We start from the raw sequence: 16,255 nt of genomic DNA, 5'->3' as shown, positions 1-16,255 counted from the left end.
ATTGCCCAAGTTCCAGCTGACCCAAGACCGGGGGTCGTGCTGGTCAGAGCCGCCTGTCCTGAGGGTGGCTGCGCAGAGGGGAGTGGAGGAAATGCTGACCGAGTGGGTGCTGGGTGCTGCACCCTCCTTCCGCCCTTCCTCCGTGTGTCCCAGGGCTGCTCCCGGGTATGGGGACAGGGACACCACCCCTCCCTGTGTGCAGGCTCCCATGCACAGTGTGCTCTGGGCCGCCGTCCTGCCTTCAGCTTCTCATTTGCTTTCTCTTTGTGTCTTTGCAGAGACAATTGAGTCAATAAGGAAAAAAGGTAAATCTGGAGTTATTATGTCACCACACTCCTTTCCTCGTATTGAGAACGTGCCTTACTTTAAAAAAAAAAGAAAGATTTATTTATTTTACGTGAAAGTCAGAGTAACACACACAGAGAAGGAGAGGCAGAGAGAGAGAGAGAGAGAGAGAGGTCTTCCATCCACTGGTTCACTCCCAAGTTGGCTGCAATGGCTGGAGCTGCGCCAATCCGAAGCCAGGAGCTTCTTCCTGGTCTCCCACGCAGGTGCAGGGGCCCAAGGACATGGGCCATCTTCTACTGCTTTCCCAGGCCATAGCAGAGAGCTGGATGGGAAGTGGAGCAGCCAGGACTTGAACTGGCGCCCATATGAGATGCTGGTGCTGCAGGCAGTGGCTTTAAGACCCACTATGTCACAGCACCAGCCTTAGCCTTATTTCTTTTTTTAAAAAAAAAATTTAAGATTTTATTTATTTATTTGAAAGGTATAGCTACAGACAGAGAGAAAGGTCTTCCATCCACTGGTTCACTCCCCAAATGGCTACAATGGCCAGGGCTGAGCCCAGCTGAAGCCAGGAACCAGGAGCTTCCTCAAGGTCTCCCACGTGGGTGTAGGTGCCCAAGCACTTGGCTCATCTTCCACTACTTTGCCAAGCCATAAGCAGAGAGCTGGGCCAGCAGAGGAGCAGGGCCAGTGCTGTGGTGTAGCGGGTAGTGGGAGACCCGAAGAAGCTCCTGGCTCCTGCCTTTGGATTGGCACAGCTCCAACCGTTGCAGCCAATGGAGGAGTGAACCAGTGGTTAGAAGACCTCTCTTTCTCTCTCTCTCTCTCTCTCTCTCTCTCTCTCTCTGCCACTCCTTCTCTCTGTGTGTAACTCAAATAAATAAATAAATCTTAAAAAATAAATGAAGAAGAGGAGCAGCCGGGACCTGAACCAGCGCCCACAGGGGATACCAGCACTACAGGCAGAGGCCTAGCATACTACGCCACAGCACCGACCTGAGAATATGCTTTAGAATTGGAGCCCAAATGACTCACCTGAGGCTCGTGTTCCCGGGACACGTTCTTGTCCAGAAATGCGTTGTGTCTGCACTTGATCATCGGCCTCAGCTTTCACCGTCCCCAGATCCCCCCTCCCCAGCCTCTTATTCCCCTCCCTGACCCTCATCTGCACCCCCACTGTGACTCCTGCCAGCCTCCCCAGGCAGGGGCAGGAGCCGCCTCCCCCCTCAGCCTGTGTCCCAGATGCCGCCTCTGGACGCCGGAGCCTGCAGGGCTGAGGGGCTGCTCCGTCCTCAATGTCAGGAAGGAGAGTGTTGCAAGAAGATGGAGTATGAGCAGTGGGAGGAGGCGGTTGGAGGCGGGAGAGGCTCCCCTGGGACGCAGGCGCCTGGTGATTGGTTTGTTCCTAGTGACGCGGAGGTGCTAGGTATGGGGCAAGCGGTTTTAGCGACACTTGGCTCAAGGAAGGTGCCATTTCCATGGTACTTTCCTGTTTGGAGCCTGAGGCTTCGGCAGGCAGGGTGCTGGAACCCCACAGGTCATCTGCGCTGTGCCGGGGTTGGGCCCTCGGGGCGGGGAGCCGCCTGTTTGCTACTTCCCAGGTGTCCCCGGAACCACCTTCAGGGAGACAGAGCTGTACCTGTGCCAGTGCTCTGCTCCACACTCCGGCCACGGGATTGATGATAAAGTAGGTTTCGGTGGGGAGGAGACAGTGTCCGACACAGTGGGTATGAGTTCCTTCCAATAGGTGGGAAGCGTAAAGCAGCACAGCCCTGCTCTCGTGGCATCATCAAACTCTGGGCATCCTTGCCACGCTTTCTGCTGGCTCTGAGAAGTGGGGGCCTCGGAGTGGCGTGGCCCCCTCCGAGGCCTGGGCCCACCTGGGACCCCTCCGTGTGCCTGCAGGGCATGATGACTGCGGGGACCACCTCGCACATTCCTCAGACGGACTGGTCGGCACCTACGGGCCCCGAATTGTCTGTGTCTGGAGCGTCCACATGCAGCTGACAACGCAGGCCCTGGTGGCACAGCCCATCGGCAAGTGAGTATGCCGGATTTGGGGTGCGTTCACCGGTTTTGTGGTCCATGCCGACATCTCACAGTTCATGCTCCATGCAACCCTTCACACAGCAGAAACACAATCTGGCTCTTTCTAATTCAGTTTATGTGCAAATATTATCTAGTTAATTTTTTAAAAAAATATTTATTTATTTGAGAGGCAGAGGGCAACGGGCAGGGGGCGAGAGAACCTGTTCGTTGGTTCACTCTCCAAATGCCTGCACCAGGCAGGGCTGAAACCGGGAGCCAGGAATGGAATCCGGGTCTCCCACAAGGTTGGCAGGAACACAGTTGTCACTGGAGCGCGTTTCGTGGGTTCGTTTCCTCAGCTTAGTATAGAAATAAGAAGCCGGGAATGATTTGCAGAAAGAAGCATTCACTTTATTTTGGTTTGCAAAGCGACAGTAGAGCGTCTGGCCCGAGAGGAGAGCAGACGGAGGGCTGTGAATGGGACGCTGGCTTTCAGGAGGTGCCCGGGGTTTTAATGCATCGTCATCTTTTCACTGGGTCATTCTGTGGGGGTGCCCATTGGACGGGGTTTCTGCATACTGTAGACTGATTGGCTTGGGGCTCATGGAGACAGTGGGGGGCTCTTGGAGACAGCCTGATTCCCCTTATGGGCTCAGCCCCCTTCCAGCTCTGGGTGGAAGATGCTGACTTAACTGAAGCTGTGATTCAGACCCACATACTGAGCAGGAGGCTCTACTGGGGGAGATGCCAGCAGGTCTGGGAACCAGCCACAGCTCGCAGCCTGCTTGTGCCACATGTTCTGCCTACGTCTGCGGGGCCCACAGACCCTCAGCCCACCTCAGCCCACCTGGCAGCTGCAACAGTCGCTTTGGGCATCAGCACTGCTCCCCAGGTCTGCGTTAACAGGAAGCTGCCTGAAGTCAGGAGCCAGAGCCAGGAATTAAGCCAGGTACTCCAGCGTGGGTCATGGCGTCTTAACCACTGGACAGAACACGGATTCCACAATGAGTCATCTTTTTTGAAAAAGATTTATTTATTTATTTATTTGAAAGTCAGTGTTATGCAGAGAGAAGAGAGGCAGAGAGAGAGAGAGAGTCTTCCATTTGCTGGTCCACTCCCCTCCATTTATTGAAGAGACTAATTTTTTTCTAACAAATGGCCTTGGTATCCAGTAAAAAAAAAATCCCATTGACCACAGGAATTAGAAATTTGTGTTCATTGCTGAATTCTTCATTCCATTCCACGGGTTCAGATGTAGTAACATATCCCTTGATTCTAGCTCTATGCAATTCTGGTTACTGTAGTTCATAGTAAGTTTTGATATTACAAATGTCCAACTTTGTTTTTAGTTTTGAAAGTCAGTTAGATATTTGGGTCCCTATGCTGTCTCCTATGAGTTTGGGGAACAGCTTTTTGGTTTCTGCAATAAATAAATGAATAAATAAAGCCATCATGATTTTGACAGAGTGCCTTGAATCTGGAGACCTCCTTGGCTCCCAGAAATAATCTTATTTTCTTAATTTCCTTCTGAATTTTTCATTGGTCAAGTGCAAAAACCAACTGATTGTAGTGTGTTGATCTAGTGTCATGCAACTTTATTGAATTTTTTCATTAGTGCTAGTTGGGTTTTTTTGGGTGTGTGTGGATTCTTTTTTATTTTCTTTAAATAGAATCATGGCTTTTACAAAGAGGGATAGGTTTATTTCTCCTTTTTGAGTTGATGTCTTTTTTCCTCTCTTGGCTATGGCAAGGATTTCCCCCCTCATGTTGAAGAGCAATGGCGAATGCAGACATCCTTATCTTATTTCTGAGAGATTTATTCCAGAGAGGTTGAGTGAGATCAGTGGTCTTAGTTTTAGACACCATTGAGTGTGAGGCTGCCTGTGGCTTTTCATGCAAGCTCCTCGCTGTGTTCAGGAAGTTCATTCTGTCCTTAGTTTGCTGGTGTTCATCCTTGAAAGGTTTAGAATCTTGTCCTGCATCTATTTTGGTGATTTTTAAAGGTTTTTTCCTATGAATGTAATCCATAACACTGATTGACTTTCGTATCCTGACCTCCCCTCGTGCTCCTGGGATAAATTTCACTAGCTCGTGTGTGTAGTCTTTCTTATACGCTGCTGCATAAGGCTCGCTGTCGTGTTGTTGGCTATTTTTGCTTCTACATTCAAATGGGAACTCAGTCTTTAGTGTTATTTATTTATTTATTTTTTGACAGGTAGAGTGAACAGTGAGAGAGAGAGAGACAGAGAGAAAGGTCTTCCTTTGCCGTTGGTTCACCCTCCAATGGCCGCCATGGCCGGCTCACCGCGCTGATCCGAAGGCAGGAGCCAGGTGCTTTTCCTGGTCTCCCATGGGGTGCAGGGCCCAAGCACTTGGGCCATCCTCCACTGCACTCCCGGGCCACAGCAGAGAGCTGGCCTGGAAGAGGGGCAACCGGGACAGAATCCGGTGCCCTGACCGGGACTAGAACCTGGTGTGCCGGCGCCGCAAGGCGGAGGATTAGCCTAGTGAGCCGCGGCGCCGGCCCAGTCTTTAGTGTTTTCATGATATCAACATAACAGCAGCCTCACAGCTCGAGCTATGAAGCGTTCTGGCCTCTCCTGTCTTTTGGAAGAGTTTGAGTGGTGGAGGAGACCAGGGCTGGGCGGAGAAGGAGCAGACAGACGGGCATCTCCTGAGTCACCTCTAACCCGGAGTCAGCCCTGGCCGGACCCTTAGTGCTTTTCAGACGGCTTTGGGGTCTGACTGTCCCCAGCACCGAGGGAGCCAGTGAGGGAGGCCGGGATTGAAGCAAACGTACGTGAGTGCCTGTGTCACGTGTCCCAGCAGCCTTGTTAGACCCCATGGAGGCCCCAGCTCCTCTGCTGTGTGCGTGAGATGAGCTGGGGCCCGAGGGAGGGTGGGGTGAGGGGTCAGTGCAGGGGCCTTGGCGGTGAGAGCGTGGCTCGTGTGCCTTGTCTCTTACTGGGTGGAGAGGCCTGCCCTCCCTCCCTGTGCCCACAGACAGATGGGCAGGCCTAGGCTGCTGGGCCTTGCAGGTCCCATTCACACCCTATCCGCGGGACAGGGGGAGTCAGAGCCACAGAGCGACACGGTCAGCAGCTTCCCGTCCTCACACAGCGGCCCTGGCCTGGGAAGCCCACCCCTGCTGCTTCCTGCCCCGCTTCCAGAGGCCTGCAACACAGCCTGGTCCCTAAATTCCTGTGTGGGAGCCCAGAGCCACAGGCACGGCACCGGGGTGGGGGGTGGAAGCCACCTGCAGCCGGGGGAGGGAGGGCGCCCGACGTGCTGGGAGGTGCCCGCCTGACTGTCTCTGTTCAGAACTGAAGACGTTGCTTCCCTCGTCCACACCGGCCTGGCACTTCGCATCGGGCTCCAGGATGAGTCCAGAGGCTGATGCCGGACCTTTCTTCTGCCCGACAGCATGTCTTGTGTGAGCCGAGAGGCAGCTGTGCTGGACGGACCTCTCGGGCTGTATTCACTCGGCAAAGTCTGCCAGGACATCTCCTTCATCTACCAACCAGCCTACAATCACCTGCTGGTCTCCTACTCCGGAAATCCCGCCTCTCCCGTCACTCTCATGGACGCCTATTTCTATCGCTCTTCGAAAGGTAGGGGTGTGGGGGGGTGGGGGATCTGCTAACGCTTCCCTCCCCCACCCGACTCTGGGTCGTGGCATGGTTGTGTGCCTGTGGAACCAAGGTTGAGTGGAGGTTCTTGTGGTCCACTGTGGGCTGAGAGACGTGCCGCAGAGACATCTCAGGTCTGGAATTTATGGACAGGTCCCATGCCCACCTTTCAACAGGCTTGCACGCATGGCTGTGTACCTCACAGATGCCAGCCTTGGGCGCCAGAAAGGACATAGCACGCGTAAATAGAGATGGCTGACTTCTGCTCATTGGGAATTTGTATTCAATCAGCTTCCTCCGACATTAGATCGATCACGGTCTCATTACAGGATTTTCAGGGCGCAAGGTTCAGGGAGAATTGTCGAGAATGACTCTCTTCTTTTGTCCAGAAGTGGAGGACTGCTCAGTGACGGGGCTCTTAGTGTCAGAGCCAGGGCGTGGGCCCCTCACTCGGCGCGGACAGTGGCTGCAGCCTGGCCCCTCAGTCGGCGCTCACGGCTCCCCCAGCGCCTGCAGCCAGGCACCCCCCCCACTCTGAGAGGCGGCAGACACAAGGGGAGAGAGGCTGGCCTTTGGGTGCTGAGAGCCACAGCTGCCTCGTGTGAGCTGGCACTGCTGCCTGGGACGGGACAGCGACGCCTCCGCCTCTCTCTGCTCGGCTTGGTCCGTTCATGTCCAGGCTCCTCCTTGTCCCTTCCCCATCCCCCATCCACCGGGAACTTCAGCTTCGCTTTGTGTTCCTCTCTAGGCAAGACTTCAGCAGTAATTCACGTCCCGGCAAAGAAGAAAGGTATGGGTGGCGAATATTCGCTGTGCGCCTCTGGGCGTTGGTCTCGCAGGCTCCCTGGGAACTGCATGCACCAGAAAGTGTCCTGGCCCAGACGGTGTCAGCTGTGCCTTGCCCTCAGCTCCAGTCTCATAGCCCCAGCCCTCCTCCCGTGCAGCTGAGCAAGGCCTTCCTTCCTTCTAGGGGCATTCAGCGAACACCACTGCTGACCGCCCCCACCCCACCCCGGCACAGCCCCGGGGGGTCCCGCACCCTCCTGTCCTCCCAGGAGGACGCATCTCCATAGAGCCTGAGTCCCAGGGCCCCCAACGGCTCCTGGGAAGGCCTGGAGTCTGCAGAGCCGAGAGGCTGCCCCGTGTGGGATCCGGAGCAGGGGGAGGAGGTGGTCACAGCAGGGCGGGGCTCCCTCGGGTTGTGGCTGATGTTAAATGTTGGACCCTGGACACCCCGCAGTGCTGGCTGCCCCTGAGCCCTGGGCGGTCCCAGAAACCACCGTGCGCTCTGGGGGACGCCTTGCTGCCTGCCACCCTTCCCCACATGACCCCTCATTTTCTAGAGCAACCCAGCCACAGCCCCCCAAATTCCCCTTCTTCTCTTCAAAGAACTGCTTTCCCACTTCCGAGTGAGAATAGACTCCTCGCTAAACCCATCAGGCAAACAACAATTCAGCTGCTTTCCTGCCCTTCTTTTCAACCAGCAGAAAAAGGAGCCGCCACGCAGAACCACCCTCTGTAGAACCTTCTGGAAGTCGCTGGCTGCTTGGAAACGCTCCCTGGACTATCTGATGGAGCCTCCTGCTCACCCCTACATCCCGAGTCCTGCCAGCCCCTGCCTCCTCCCTGGGGAACAAAACCTCCCCCCTCCCTGCCCCGACACCTGCCGTCTCTGGGCTGCAGAGCTATGCATTGCCACGGTCCTTCCCAATAAAGCGTCTCTTCAGCTCAATCCGGATTCTTATTCTTTTTTAATCTTTTATCTCCTCGGATCCTGGAGTTGAAGCTTCAGGCATCGCTGAGAGCAGACGTGAAGTCCCCTGTGACCCGTGTTAAAATAAGGTGGATTTTCCCCTGTGTGAGACCGGCTGGGGGCAGGAGCGCTGCCCATCTGCTGTCTCTCCCCGACCCTGGGAAAAGCCCATGTGCACGCACCAACGCCCCGGCGCTGGCTGTAACCGCTCCGCCCTGGCAATGAGGCTGATGGTAAAGTGGGTGAGGGGGTGCTGCAGAATTGCCCCTGATTCCCAATGGTAAAAAAATGTAACTGGTGCGCCTGTGGGTCCCTTACGAAGCTCTGCAGGGAGCAACACACAAAGCCGCACCGTGGGATGAGCACACGGGGGTCAGCCATGCTTTGCGATGCTGCATGGGGGCAGGTGTGAGCAAGCATCGCGTGGACACAGCCGGCTGGGGCCTGTCTGAGGTCTTAGCCGTGAGGCGTGGGGAAGAGGGCTTTCTCACTGTGCCCCTCACGCTCATGACCCTGTGCTCCACTCCGTAAGACCGACAGTTCTGCGTTGGCTGACGCGTGATGCGGACGTGCCCACCGTGTGCACGTTGAATGCCCTGTCCTCGGGGTGTGTGTGTGTGTGTGTGTGTGTGTGCGCGTGCGAGAAGCCTATGCTTCCTGCACGTCTGTGGTGGATCTGACCTGCTTCACTCCTCGCTGGCCGGCCACGGCCTCCTCCGGCTGCTCTGTGGTTCACATTGGAGGCTTTGACGGTGCCTGGAGCTCCTGTCGAGTGGAGCACGTCTGTGGGGTCCCTGGGAAAACACCCTTTTCCTCAGGATGGAAGTTCCCTGTTTTAATGAACACAATGGCTATTGTTATTCTGTTGGTGACCCAACACATGGGTCACCAAGTCTGACTCCAGCGTCTCACGTTATTCCATGGAATAATGACGTGGGCAAGAAGCAGAGCCAATACTGATCTCTACCTATTTCCATATAAAGTCAATGTATCTTTTTCCGTTCCTACAAGCCACCCCTTGTAGGTCGACTGAATGCAGAGAAAAATTATTGGCTATTATTAGGTTAAAGTCATTTTGGTTGCAAGTAACAGAAACACATTTTAGGTCCTTGGAGCGAAACTGAAGGGATTTAGGAGAGCAGCCGGGGTGGTTTGTGAGCCGAGGGCAGTGGAGCCTGCAGCACAGCTGGGAGGTTGGTGCTCTCTCTCATCCTCTCATCTGACCCCTTCAGACTGGCGGCTTGTAGATCTTGACTGCCCCGTGGCTCCTGTGTTAGCTGTTCAAAGGGACTACGAAGACTCACTCGAGCCTCTGGTTTCTGTCTTGAAATGTACAGGGAAGAATCTAGGTTGTGAGGGAGAGGGAGAGGCAGAGGGAGATCTTCTATCCGCTAGTTCACTCTCCAGATGGCTGCAATGGCCTAGGCTGGGCCAGGCCGAAGCCAGGTGCCAGGAGTTTCTACTGGGTCTCCTGCATGGGTGCAGAGGTCAAGCCCTTGGGCCATCTTCTGCGTCCCCAGGCGCATTAGCAGGGAGCTGGATCCGAAGCGGGGCATCCGGGATTCAAACCTGTGCCCAGATGAGATGCCGGCAATGCAGATGGCGACTTAACCCCCTGTGCACAGCGTCGGCTCCTGAACTTGAGTTTTAACCTTCTTACTACTGAATCCTTTGGGAAGCTGGACGAGGTGGGTGGTAACAGAGAAGGAACAAGGGAAGTGGCGAGAAGCTGAACACGATTGTTGGAGGCTGAGCCCAGCAAGGGAAGGAGGAAACTGGCTTCGCCCATCAGATATCCTGCCCTCTTGGGACACTGTGCTGACCAACCCCTGCAACCACGGTGCTGCTTTCTCCCCACTAGGGTGGGGCGCTCACCCAGGACCGTTTGTTCCAACTTGCTGATGGAGCCAGATTAAGCCATGACATTTAATCCGAGGAAGAAGCCATCTGAGGAAAGAGCTTTCCTGCAAGCACAGAAGGTCTCTGGCAGCAGCGAGCTGGGTGTGTTCAAGGGTCTGCAAGAAGTCCAGTGGGCATGAGCGAGCGAGTGAGTGAGGACCAGGAGTAGGGGCGAGCAGAGAAAGGGTCGGAGCTGAACCAGGTGAGACTTGGTAGGCCAAGATTAGGAGTTTGGACTGTTTAGTGCAACAGGAAGCACGGAAGGTTTTTCTAGGTGCCCTAGGCTACTGTCACAAAGCACCACAAACTGGAAGGTTTAGCACAACAGAAACTCAGGGCAGGTGTTACAGCACAGGGGGCTAAGCTGCTGCTTGGGGCACCCACATCCTACATTGGAGCCGTTTTGAGTCCCAGCTGCTCCACTTCCAGTCCAGCTCTCTGCTGTGGCCTGGGAAAGCAGTGGAGGATGGCCCAAGTCCTTGGGCCCCTGCACCCATGTGGGAGACCAGGAGGAAGCTCCTGGCTCCTGGCTTCGGATCGGCACAGCTCCAGCAGTTGCGGCCATTTTGGGAGTGAACCAGTTGATGGAAGACCTTTCTCTCTCTCTCTCTCTCTCTCTCTCAGTAACTCTTTCAAATAAATAAAATAAATTTTAAAAAAAGACTCAAAAATAGTATTCTTCCTTCCAAATTTCTTTTTTCTAAGATCTATTTATGTATGTGAAAGGCAGGTTTACAGAGAAAGAGAGAGAGATAGAGAGATCTTCCATCCACTGGTTCACTTCCCAAATGGCCTCAATGACCAGAGTAGGCCAGGCCAAAGTCAGGAGCCAGGAGCTTCTTCTGGGTCTCCCACGTGGCTGCAGGGACTCAAGCACTTGGGCCGTCCTCTGCTGCTTTCCCAGGTGCATTAGCAGGAAGCTGGATCAGAAGCTGAACAGCTGGGACTCGAACCAGCGTCCATAAGGAATGCTGGCACTGCCGGCTGTGGCTCTAACGTGCAGTGCCATAGCACCAGCCCCTCCAAATCTCTAACGTTGCGTCAGTTGAAAAGTTGGCCGTGTCCTTGGTGTGTGCTGATCCTGCACTCAGAATCCACTGATGGTTTTGGAACACTGCGGTTCCCAGGATCACGCATGACCTCAGCAGCTACTAACGGGGTAACTCCTAAGTGCCCTCACCTAACTCTGGCAGGTGCTCGGTGCAGTTACCCCAGAACATGGGAGAGGGGAGCCTCGTGCTGACGATTCTCCTTCTGCTTGGAGAGGAGCTGTGGTGCGGAAAGAACTGACTGTGAAAAATCCATCCAGAAAGGAACCTGGCCTTGTCCCAGCAGCTGTAGGTCCCCCTGGGCAAGTTCAGTGCCTTCCCAGCTGTGCAAGGTGCTGCGAGGACAGAGTGTGGTTGACCAAGGGCTGCTGTGACTTCAGATGCAGACAGTGAATGCAGGTGGTGTGCCTCTGGTCCTGAATGTGGACTCAGGGTCAAGTTTTTCTCTCAATGGAGAAACAAACCCCTTGTTCGTTCCAGACCCCACCAAGTGCTGCCCTGCCCATCCTTCGTCCATACCAGAAACTCAGATTCGGTCCGAGGACCCACTTCCCCATCCAGCTGAGGCTCTCTTGTCCCCACAACCCACGGTCCACAATTTAATGGACACCTTATTCTTTCACTGAGTAGTCCGGGATCAAGAAAATGTCCTTGCCTCTGGGGACGAGCCACCATCTGGAAGAGCTGCCTTGGGCCATGGCCAGTAGCCAGCTGGCTCCTGTCTTGATTACCGAGGCCGATGGAGGAAAGGGGCGTGGACCGACATAGCCAGCTTCCACGTTGTGCTTCGGATCCGCCGCAGTCAGTGCTAGCCCTGAAATTCTGACACCACGGCCGTGAGTGTGGCTCTGAGCAGGTGTGAGCGCATCTGTGGGCATCCAAGCGCTGTCCGAAGTGCAGGCTTCCAAGGCTGTGTGTGTGCATGCATGTGTGTGCGTGTGTGTGTGCCCGCGTGTGTGTTGAGTGTGCTTGTGTGAGAGCGTGTGCGTGCGAGTGTGTATGTATGTGTGTGTGTGCCCGTGCGTGTGTTGAGTGTGCTTGTGTGTGTGAGTGTGCTTGTGTGAGAGCGTGTGTGCGTGTGTGCACACGTGTGTGTCTGCGCATGTGTTGAGTATGTGTGTGAGTGTGCATGTGAGTGTGTGCGTGTGCGAGTGTGTATGTACGTGTGTGAGTGTGCACGTGTGTGTGTGAGTGTGGTGCATTTAGAGGGGGCAGTGCACAGGGAAGAGGCCAGCCAACTTCTGGCTTCAACTTCTTTCCTCCCATAATTCATAGCACCTCTGCAAGGACCAGCTCTTTCCTTGTCGATGGTCAAGCATAAGCGAGAAACAATGGCACAATTTCTGGTGCTGTCTGCTGGCCTGGCTGCTGTCTCCTGGGCCTCCCACCTGGGAGACTTCTAACACCTTCTCCTGACATCCCCAGAGGAATTGTGTGTGCAGGGATCTCCTGACTGTATTGAAGGGAGAAGGCTGGAAAGAGCTGGCTGTGCACCCTGAGGCAGAAGCTCTGTGCCACGCAGGAAGTAGGAGCGTGGAGCAGACCTTTGACTTACAGGGTTAGGCAGCCCACTCCTTCCGTCTGGACTACAGGTGGTCCCAGCTCCAAGGGCTCCGTGGTAGACTGACTACAACAGCAATTCAAACTGGACTTCCCTGTGTCTCTGCCTCTTGCTGTGTGGCCTCCTGCCCAGAGATGAAGTCCCCTGACTCACCCTTGCATTGGGGCTGGCCCTCATCTTGCTTTGTCCCATCAGAATGAGCAAAGGTGTTCCCGTCCTGAGCTCTGGTCTCAAGAGGGCCTCGCAAAGTTCCACTCCCAGATCTCGCAATGGCCCTGTGGACAAAACCGGAGGAAGCAAGCATGGGGCAGAGTGAGCTCTGTGGAGCGAGCGGTTGGCTATCAGCTCCCGGGAGGACAGCCCCTCGATGGGCCTGCAGTCGACAGCTAGCACAAGAAGAACCCGGCGAGACCAGGAGAACCACCCGGCTGAGCCTAGAATTCCCAGCTGGATTCACGGCAGTTGTTGGACACTACTGTATTCTAGGGAGGTTCATTTCACAAAAATAGGTAAGTGGTTCAGGCCCCAGCGGGAGTGGGTGAGAAGTGGTGAGGGTGCGAGCTGAGGGCCTCAGCAGGTACGCGTTACCTTGGAGCAGGGGAAGGCAAGGTCCCAAAAGAAGACAGAGTGACAAGCAGCCTGGGGCCAGGCTGGAAGGGCTAACAACACCCCTGCCCCTGGTTCCCTGGGGGTAAATAGAACTTTAATTATAAGGAGCAGCCCTGCCAGCGTGCCCATTCCACAAGCGCTCTTCCTCTAGGGAGCAGGTCCGGGTCACATCACAGGGGTTGATGCCCCGCGACACGAAATCCTGGTTCATGAGCATGAGGTCTCCGGGGAACTCCGCTAAGGGCACAAGGTTCCGATTCGTTTGGCCCGCCATGGTTCTTTCTGCTTTCATTCTGGGGAAGAATGATTTGCAAGCCTTTGGCTGGCACACAAAACATTTCTTGGGTTCTTCTGACTTGAAAACCACGTTCACCTGCATCTCCTGCTTCCTGGGGCTTCTGGGCCCCGCCTCTTCGCCTTCCGGCTTGGCCTTGCCGTAGCTGCCCTGCTCTCGTCGGGCTTTGTCCTTTGCTGTTGGACTCAGGACCGCTCCGGAGAGGACGGAGGAGCCCCTGAGCCTTTCAACGTAGCTTAAAAGCTGCTTATTTCTCAGGGCTCGGGCCAGCTGCATCCTTTCAATGTGCTTGTAGATGGTGATCTTCTCGCGCTGGGGCATTGTGAACTCCTCGGGGGACACGACCACCCGTGCTGTCCATACTTTTTCTGGGGGGCCACGTGCCAGACAAGGAATGGGACAGCGTCGGTTGCATTCCATTGCCTGGGCGTAGTCTGGAGACAGCAGCTGTAGCTCCCTGAGCATTTTCTGTTCTTCCTCTTGCTTGTGAACCAGGAACTTTCTCGTTGCTGCGGTGTGAGTGCCGCCTAGACGCTGGCAACGGGAAGGGGGTGGTTACAACCTCCATGGTGCAGGGGTGGGAGGCACTCAAACAAAGTATTAGATAGTGGTAGGTCCTCCCCCCACGATGAGCATACCCTTGGGGTCAGCCAAGCCTGGGTTCAAATCCTGGCTCTCGTCTCACCCTCTATGCGTTCTAAAGAAGTTGATCGGTTTTTTGGGTCACAGTGAGACTTCAACAGGACAGCATAAATGCAAGACAGGAGCACAGTTTTTACCGCTAGTTATCACTTAGTTATAATCCTAACTAGGACTTTTCAGTAAGAGAGTAGTCGACTGTGGAAGCCACTAGAAGGCTGGGCCAACCTGAATCCACTGCAGGAGAGAATTAATTCTCTGTTGAGAGTCGGTTTTGACCTTTTGGCTCCCCCCTGGCTATATCTGGCTGGCTTCTGCGAGGCCGCTCTGGGTGCACCTGCAGGGCACTTACCAGGATCTCTTTCTCCAAGGAGGAGTATTTCCCGAAGGTAATGCGTGGGTCTGCCTGGCAGAATTGGTTCCATAACCTGGGAGGCAGAAAGGCGGGCATTAGAACCCCAGGAAGGGGCTCTCTGGGCCCCGTCTCTGGGCGGGAGCACCCACAAAGGGGGATTCTGTGTGAGCCAGGCCGAGGGTCTCTGAGGCCGCCTGTGAGCTCCTCTTCCAGGCCTTGCTCTGATAGGGGTGAATGAGAAGCACAGGGCACACTCACCCCAATGGGAAAGCCAGGGAGGGCTTGTCTTGGCCACACAGAGCGTCTTTATCCCGAGAGAAGCAAGTGCTGGTGCTGTGCTGCCTGGCGGATCTGCCACCCTTCTTGACGGAGTTCCCTTCCGCAGGCTTCCTTTCTTGGGCCCCTGGGTCTGGAGCCCTCGCTTTCCCAGGCGGACTGCCACCCTCCCATTCTCTGATCATACCCTGGCAGTGAGCTCAGACGGGAGGTGTTAACACCCAGACAGCTGAGCACAAACCCAGGGGCCGGTCACAATCACGCGTGGCATCACAACTGGCCTACTTGGGAGCTATTGTGAGGTCTGAGTTTAAGGCATCAGGTGGTGTCCGGGGGAGAAGGACACACGCTACCTCAGTCCTAGCATGTTGGAGTCCAGAGGAAGAGCGGCCGGAGAGTGTGGCCGGGAGGTCACTTCAGCACGTCACTGCTGCTTAGAAGGCCCCGGGGAATGCACAGTGTCTTAGAAAATGATCTATTTATTTATCCTAAGGCAGAGTTTAGAGAGAGAGAGAGAGAGAGAGAGAGAGAGAGAGAGAGAGTTAGATCTTCCATCTCCTGGTTTGCTCCCCAAATGGCTACAACTGCTGGAGCTGGGCCGGTCTGAAGCCCGGAGCCAGGAGCTTCTTCTGGGTCTCTCACATTGGTGTCAGGGGCCCCAGGACTTGGGTCATCTTTGGGTGCTTTTCCAGGCTATTAGCAGGAAACTGGATTGGAAGTAGAGCAGCCAGGACTTGAACCAGTGCCCACAGGGGTTGCCTGCATTGCAGATGGCGGCTTGATCTGCCACAAACCACCCCCTTCTCCCCACTGACTGCTCAGTTCTAAAGGGATTGGAACCGCACTGAATACATCTTTCTTTCCTTTTTACATCCTGAAGGACAGAAGCTAGCTGCTGAGCCTGTTGACTAACTAGAGTGTCTTCAATTCAACAGATAAATAACGCTCGCTTGTGAACTCCAGAAACTGGCCTCGGGAAATCAGCTGGAGTTCAGAGTCACCTGGACTCGCGCCATGAGCACGCCCAGAGGACTGCAACAGGGCCTGGAGCATGGACTGCGTGCCCAGTGCGCTGCCTCCTGGTTAACGGAGCCCTGGACTCAGCACAGCAGTTTGCCTCTTGCAGACCCCGATGCTTTGCAGCTGCTCAGCTGTGCAGAACTCACCGTGATAAGGTCAAGCCCCAAGCGCGTTTCTCAAGGAACTGTGTTGATTACTGAGACGGAGAAAATGCCCTGTTGTTAGACCCGCCGCTGGCGTCAGCACCTAGCAACCCACCCCCGACTGTGTGAGTCGCGACCTCAGCAGCCAGCCTCCCCGTCACACTCCTTAGAAGCCTCAGAAGGCCTCCTGTGTGGGCTGGCAGCGTCCGAGACCCCCGGTCTGCTGCTGTAGCCTCATCCACTGGCAGATTAAACGCTCTCTTCCCCTCACCCTCAAACTTTGGCCTCACTTTCTGATTCGGCACAGTGGACACGGCCTAGACTTCTAGCAGCAGGACGAAGACTTGGTCATCTAGTTTCTCTGTGCTATGTCTGCCTCTGCGATCTTAGCTCCTTTTAGTTGATCAAAGCTGTTCTACCTATGGTTCTTGGGCTGTTGTCCCCAGCTCCCCGCCTCCATGTCTCAGCCCCTCTGGGCCCCTTGTAGCTTGCTTGTCTCTCGGGGCCCAGCTCAATCATTGCCTGCTCTGAAGACCTCCTCGTAGAGTAATTGCCCTTTTGTCCACGTCCTCATCACCCCGCATGTACCATGCTATGCAGCTCAGTCCCAAACAAGGATCGACTCGATCGTCCAGTAAGTCTGTCTCTCCATCTGCTGGAAACAGCATCTCATTCATCTTTGCAGCACGGTTGTCTGGCTTGTGGCCTCGC

General features: G+C 55.0%; 2 protein-coding genes across 3 annotated transcripts in view; one reads left to right on the top strand and one right to left on the bottom strand.

Annotated features, from left to right (window-relative positions):
- SPADH (spermadhesin family member) overlaps positions 1 to 7,677 on the top strand; it is a 33,373-nt gene extending 25,696 nt beyond the window's left edge. Inside the window, exons 15-19 of one of the 2 annotated variants that reach the window (XM_017348629.3) lie at positions 279 to 305; positions 2,194 to 2,329; positions 5,740 to 5,927; positions 6,694 to 6,735; positions 7,433 to 7,677. In XM_017348629.3, coding sequence (XP_017204118.2) covers positions 279 to 305; positions 2,194 to 2,329; positions 5,740 to 5,927; positions 6,694 to 6,735; positions 7,433 to 7,467 — 428 coding nt within the window. In that variant the 3' untranslated portion in view covers positions 7,468 to 7,677. Of the gene's footprint in view, positions 1 to 278; positions 306 to 2,193; positions 2,330 to 5,739; positions 5,928 to 6,693; positions 6,736 to 7,429 lie in introns of both variants that reach the window. The other variant, XM_008270622.4, reaches the window with a different exon arrangement.
- A 5,211-nt stretch (positions 7,678 to 12,888) lies between these two features.
- On the bottom strand, positions 12,889 to 14,606 carry C15H10orf120 (chromosome 15 C10orf120 homolog). Its single transcript, XM_008270620.3, has 3 exons — positions 14,364 to 14,606; positions 14,103 to 14,178; positions 12,889 to 13,645 (listed from the first exon to the last, which is right to left on the bottom strand). The coding sequence occupies exons 1-3, from the start codon at positions 14,564 to 14,566 to the stop codon at positions 12,911 to 12,913; spliced, it is 1,014 nt and encodes a 337-aa protein (XP_008268842.2). The 5' UTR covers positions 14,567 to 14,606; the 3' UTR covers positions 12,889 to 12,910.
- Positions 14,607 to 16,255: the final 1,649 nt, after the last annotated feature.

This window comes from Oryctolagus cuniculus, chromosome 15, assembly GCF_964237555.1.
Source record: "Oryctolagus cuniculus chromosome 15, mOryCun1.1, whole genome shotgun sequence".
NCBI classification, from domain to species: domain Eukaryota; kingdom Metazoa; phylum Chordata; class Mammalia; order Lagomorpha; family Leporidae; genus Oryctolagus; species Oryctolagus cuniculus.
This window is presented reverse-complemented; position numbering and strand designations above follow the sequence as displayed.

What these genes read in the sequence shown, in the direction of transcription:
- C15H10orf120 (XM_008270620.3), bottom strand. Translation starts at nt 14,566, where the DNA reads ATGATCAGAGAATGGGAGGGTGGCAGTCCGCCTGGGAAAGCGAGGGCT. An exon ending in TCCCTGGCTTTCCCATTGGG is followed by an intron (nt 14,179 to 14,363) that starts GTGAGTGTGCCC and finishes TCTGCCTCCCAG; the next exon opens with GTTATGGAACCAATTCTGCC. An exon ending in CCTTGGAGAAAGAGATCCTG is followed by an intron (nt 13,646 to 14,102) that starts GTAAGTGCCCTG and finishes TCCCGTTGCCAG; the next exon opens with CGTCTAGGCGGCACTCACAC.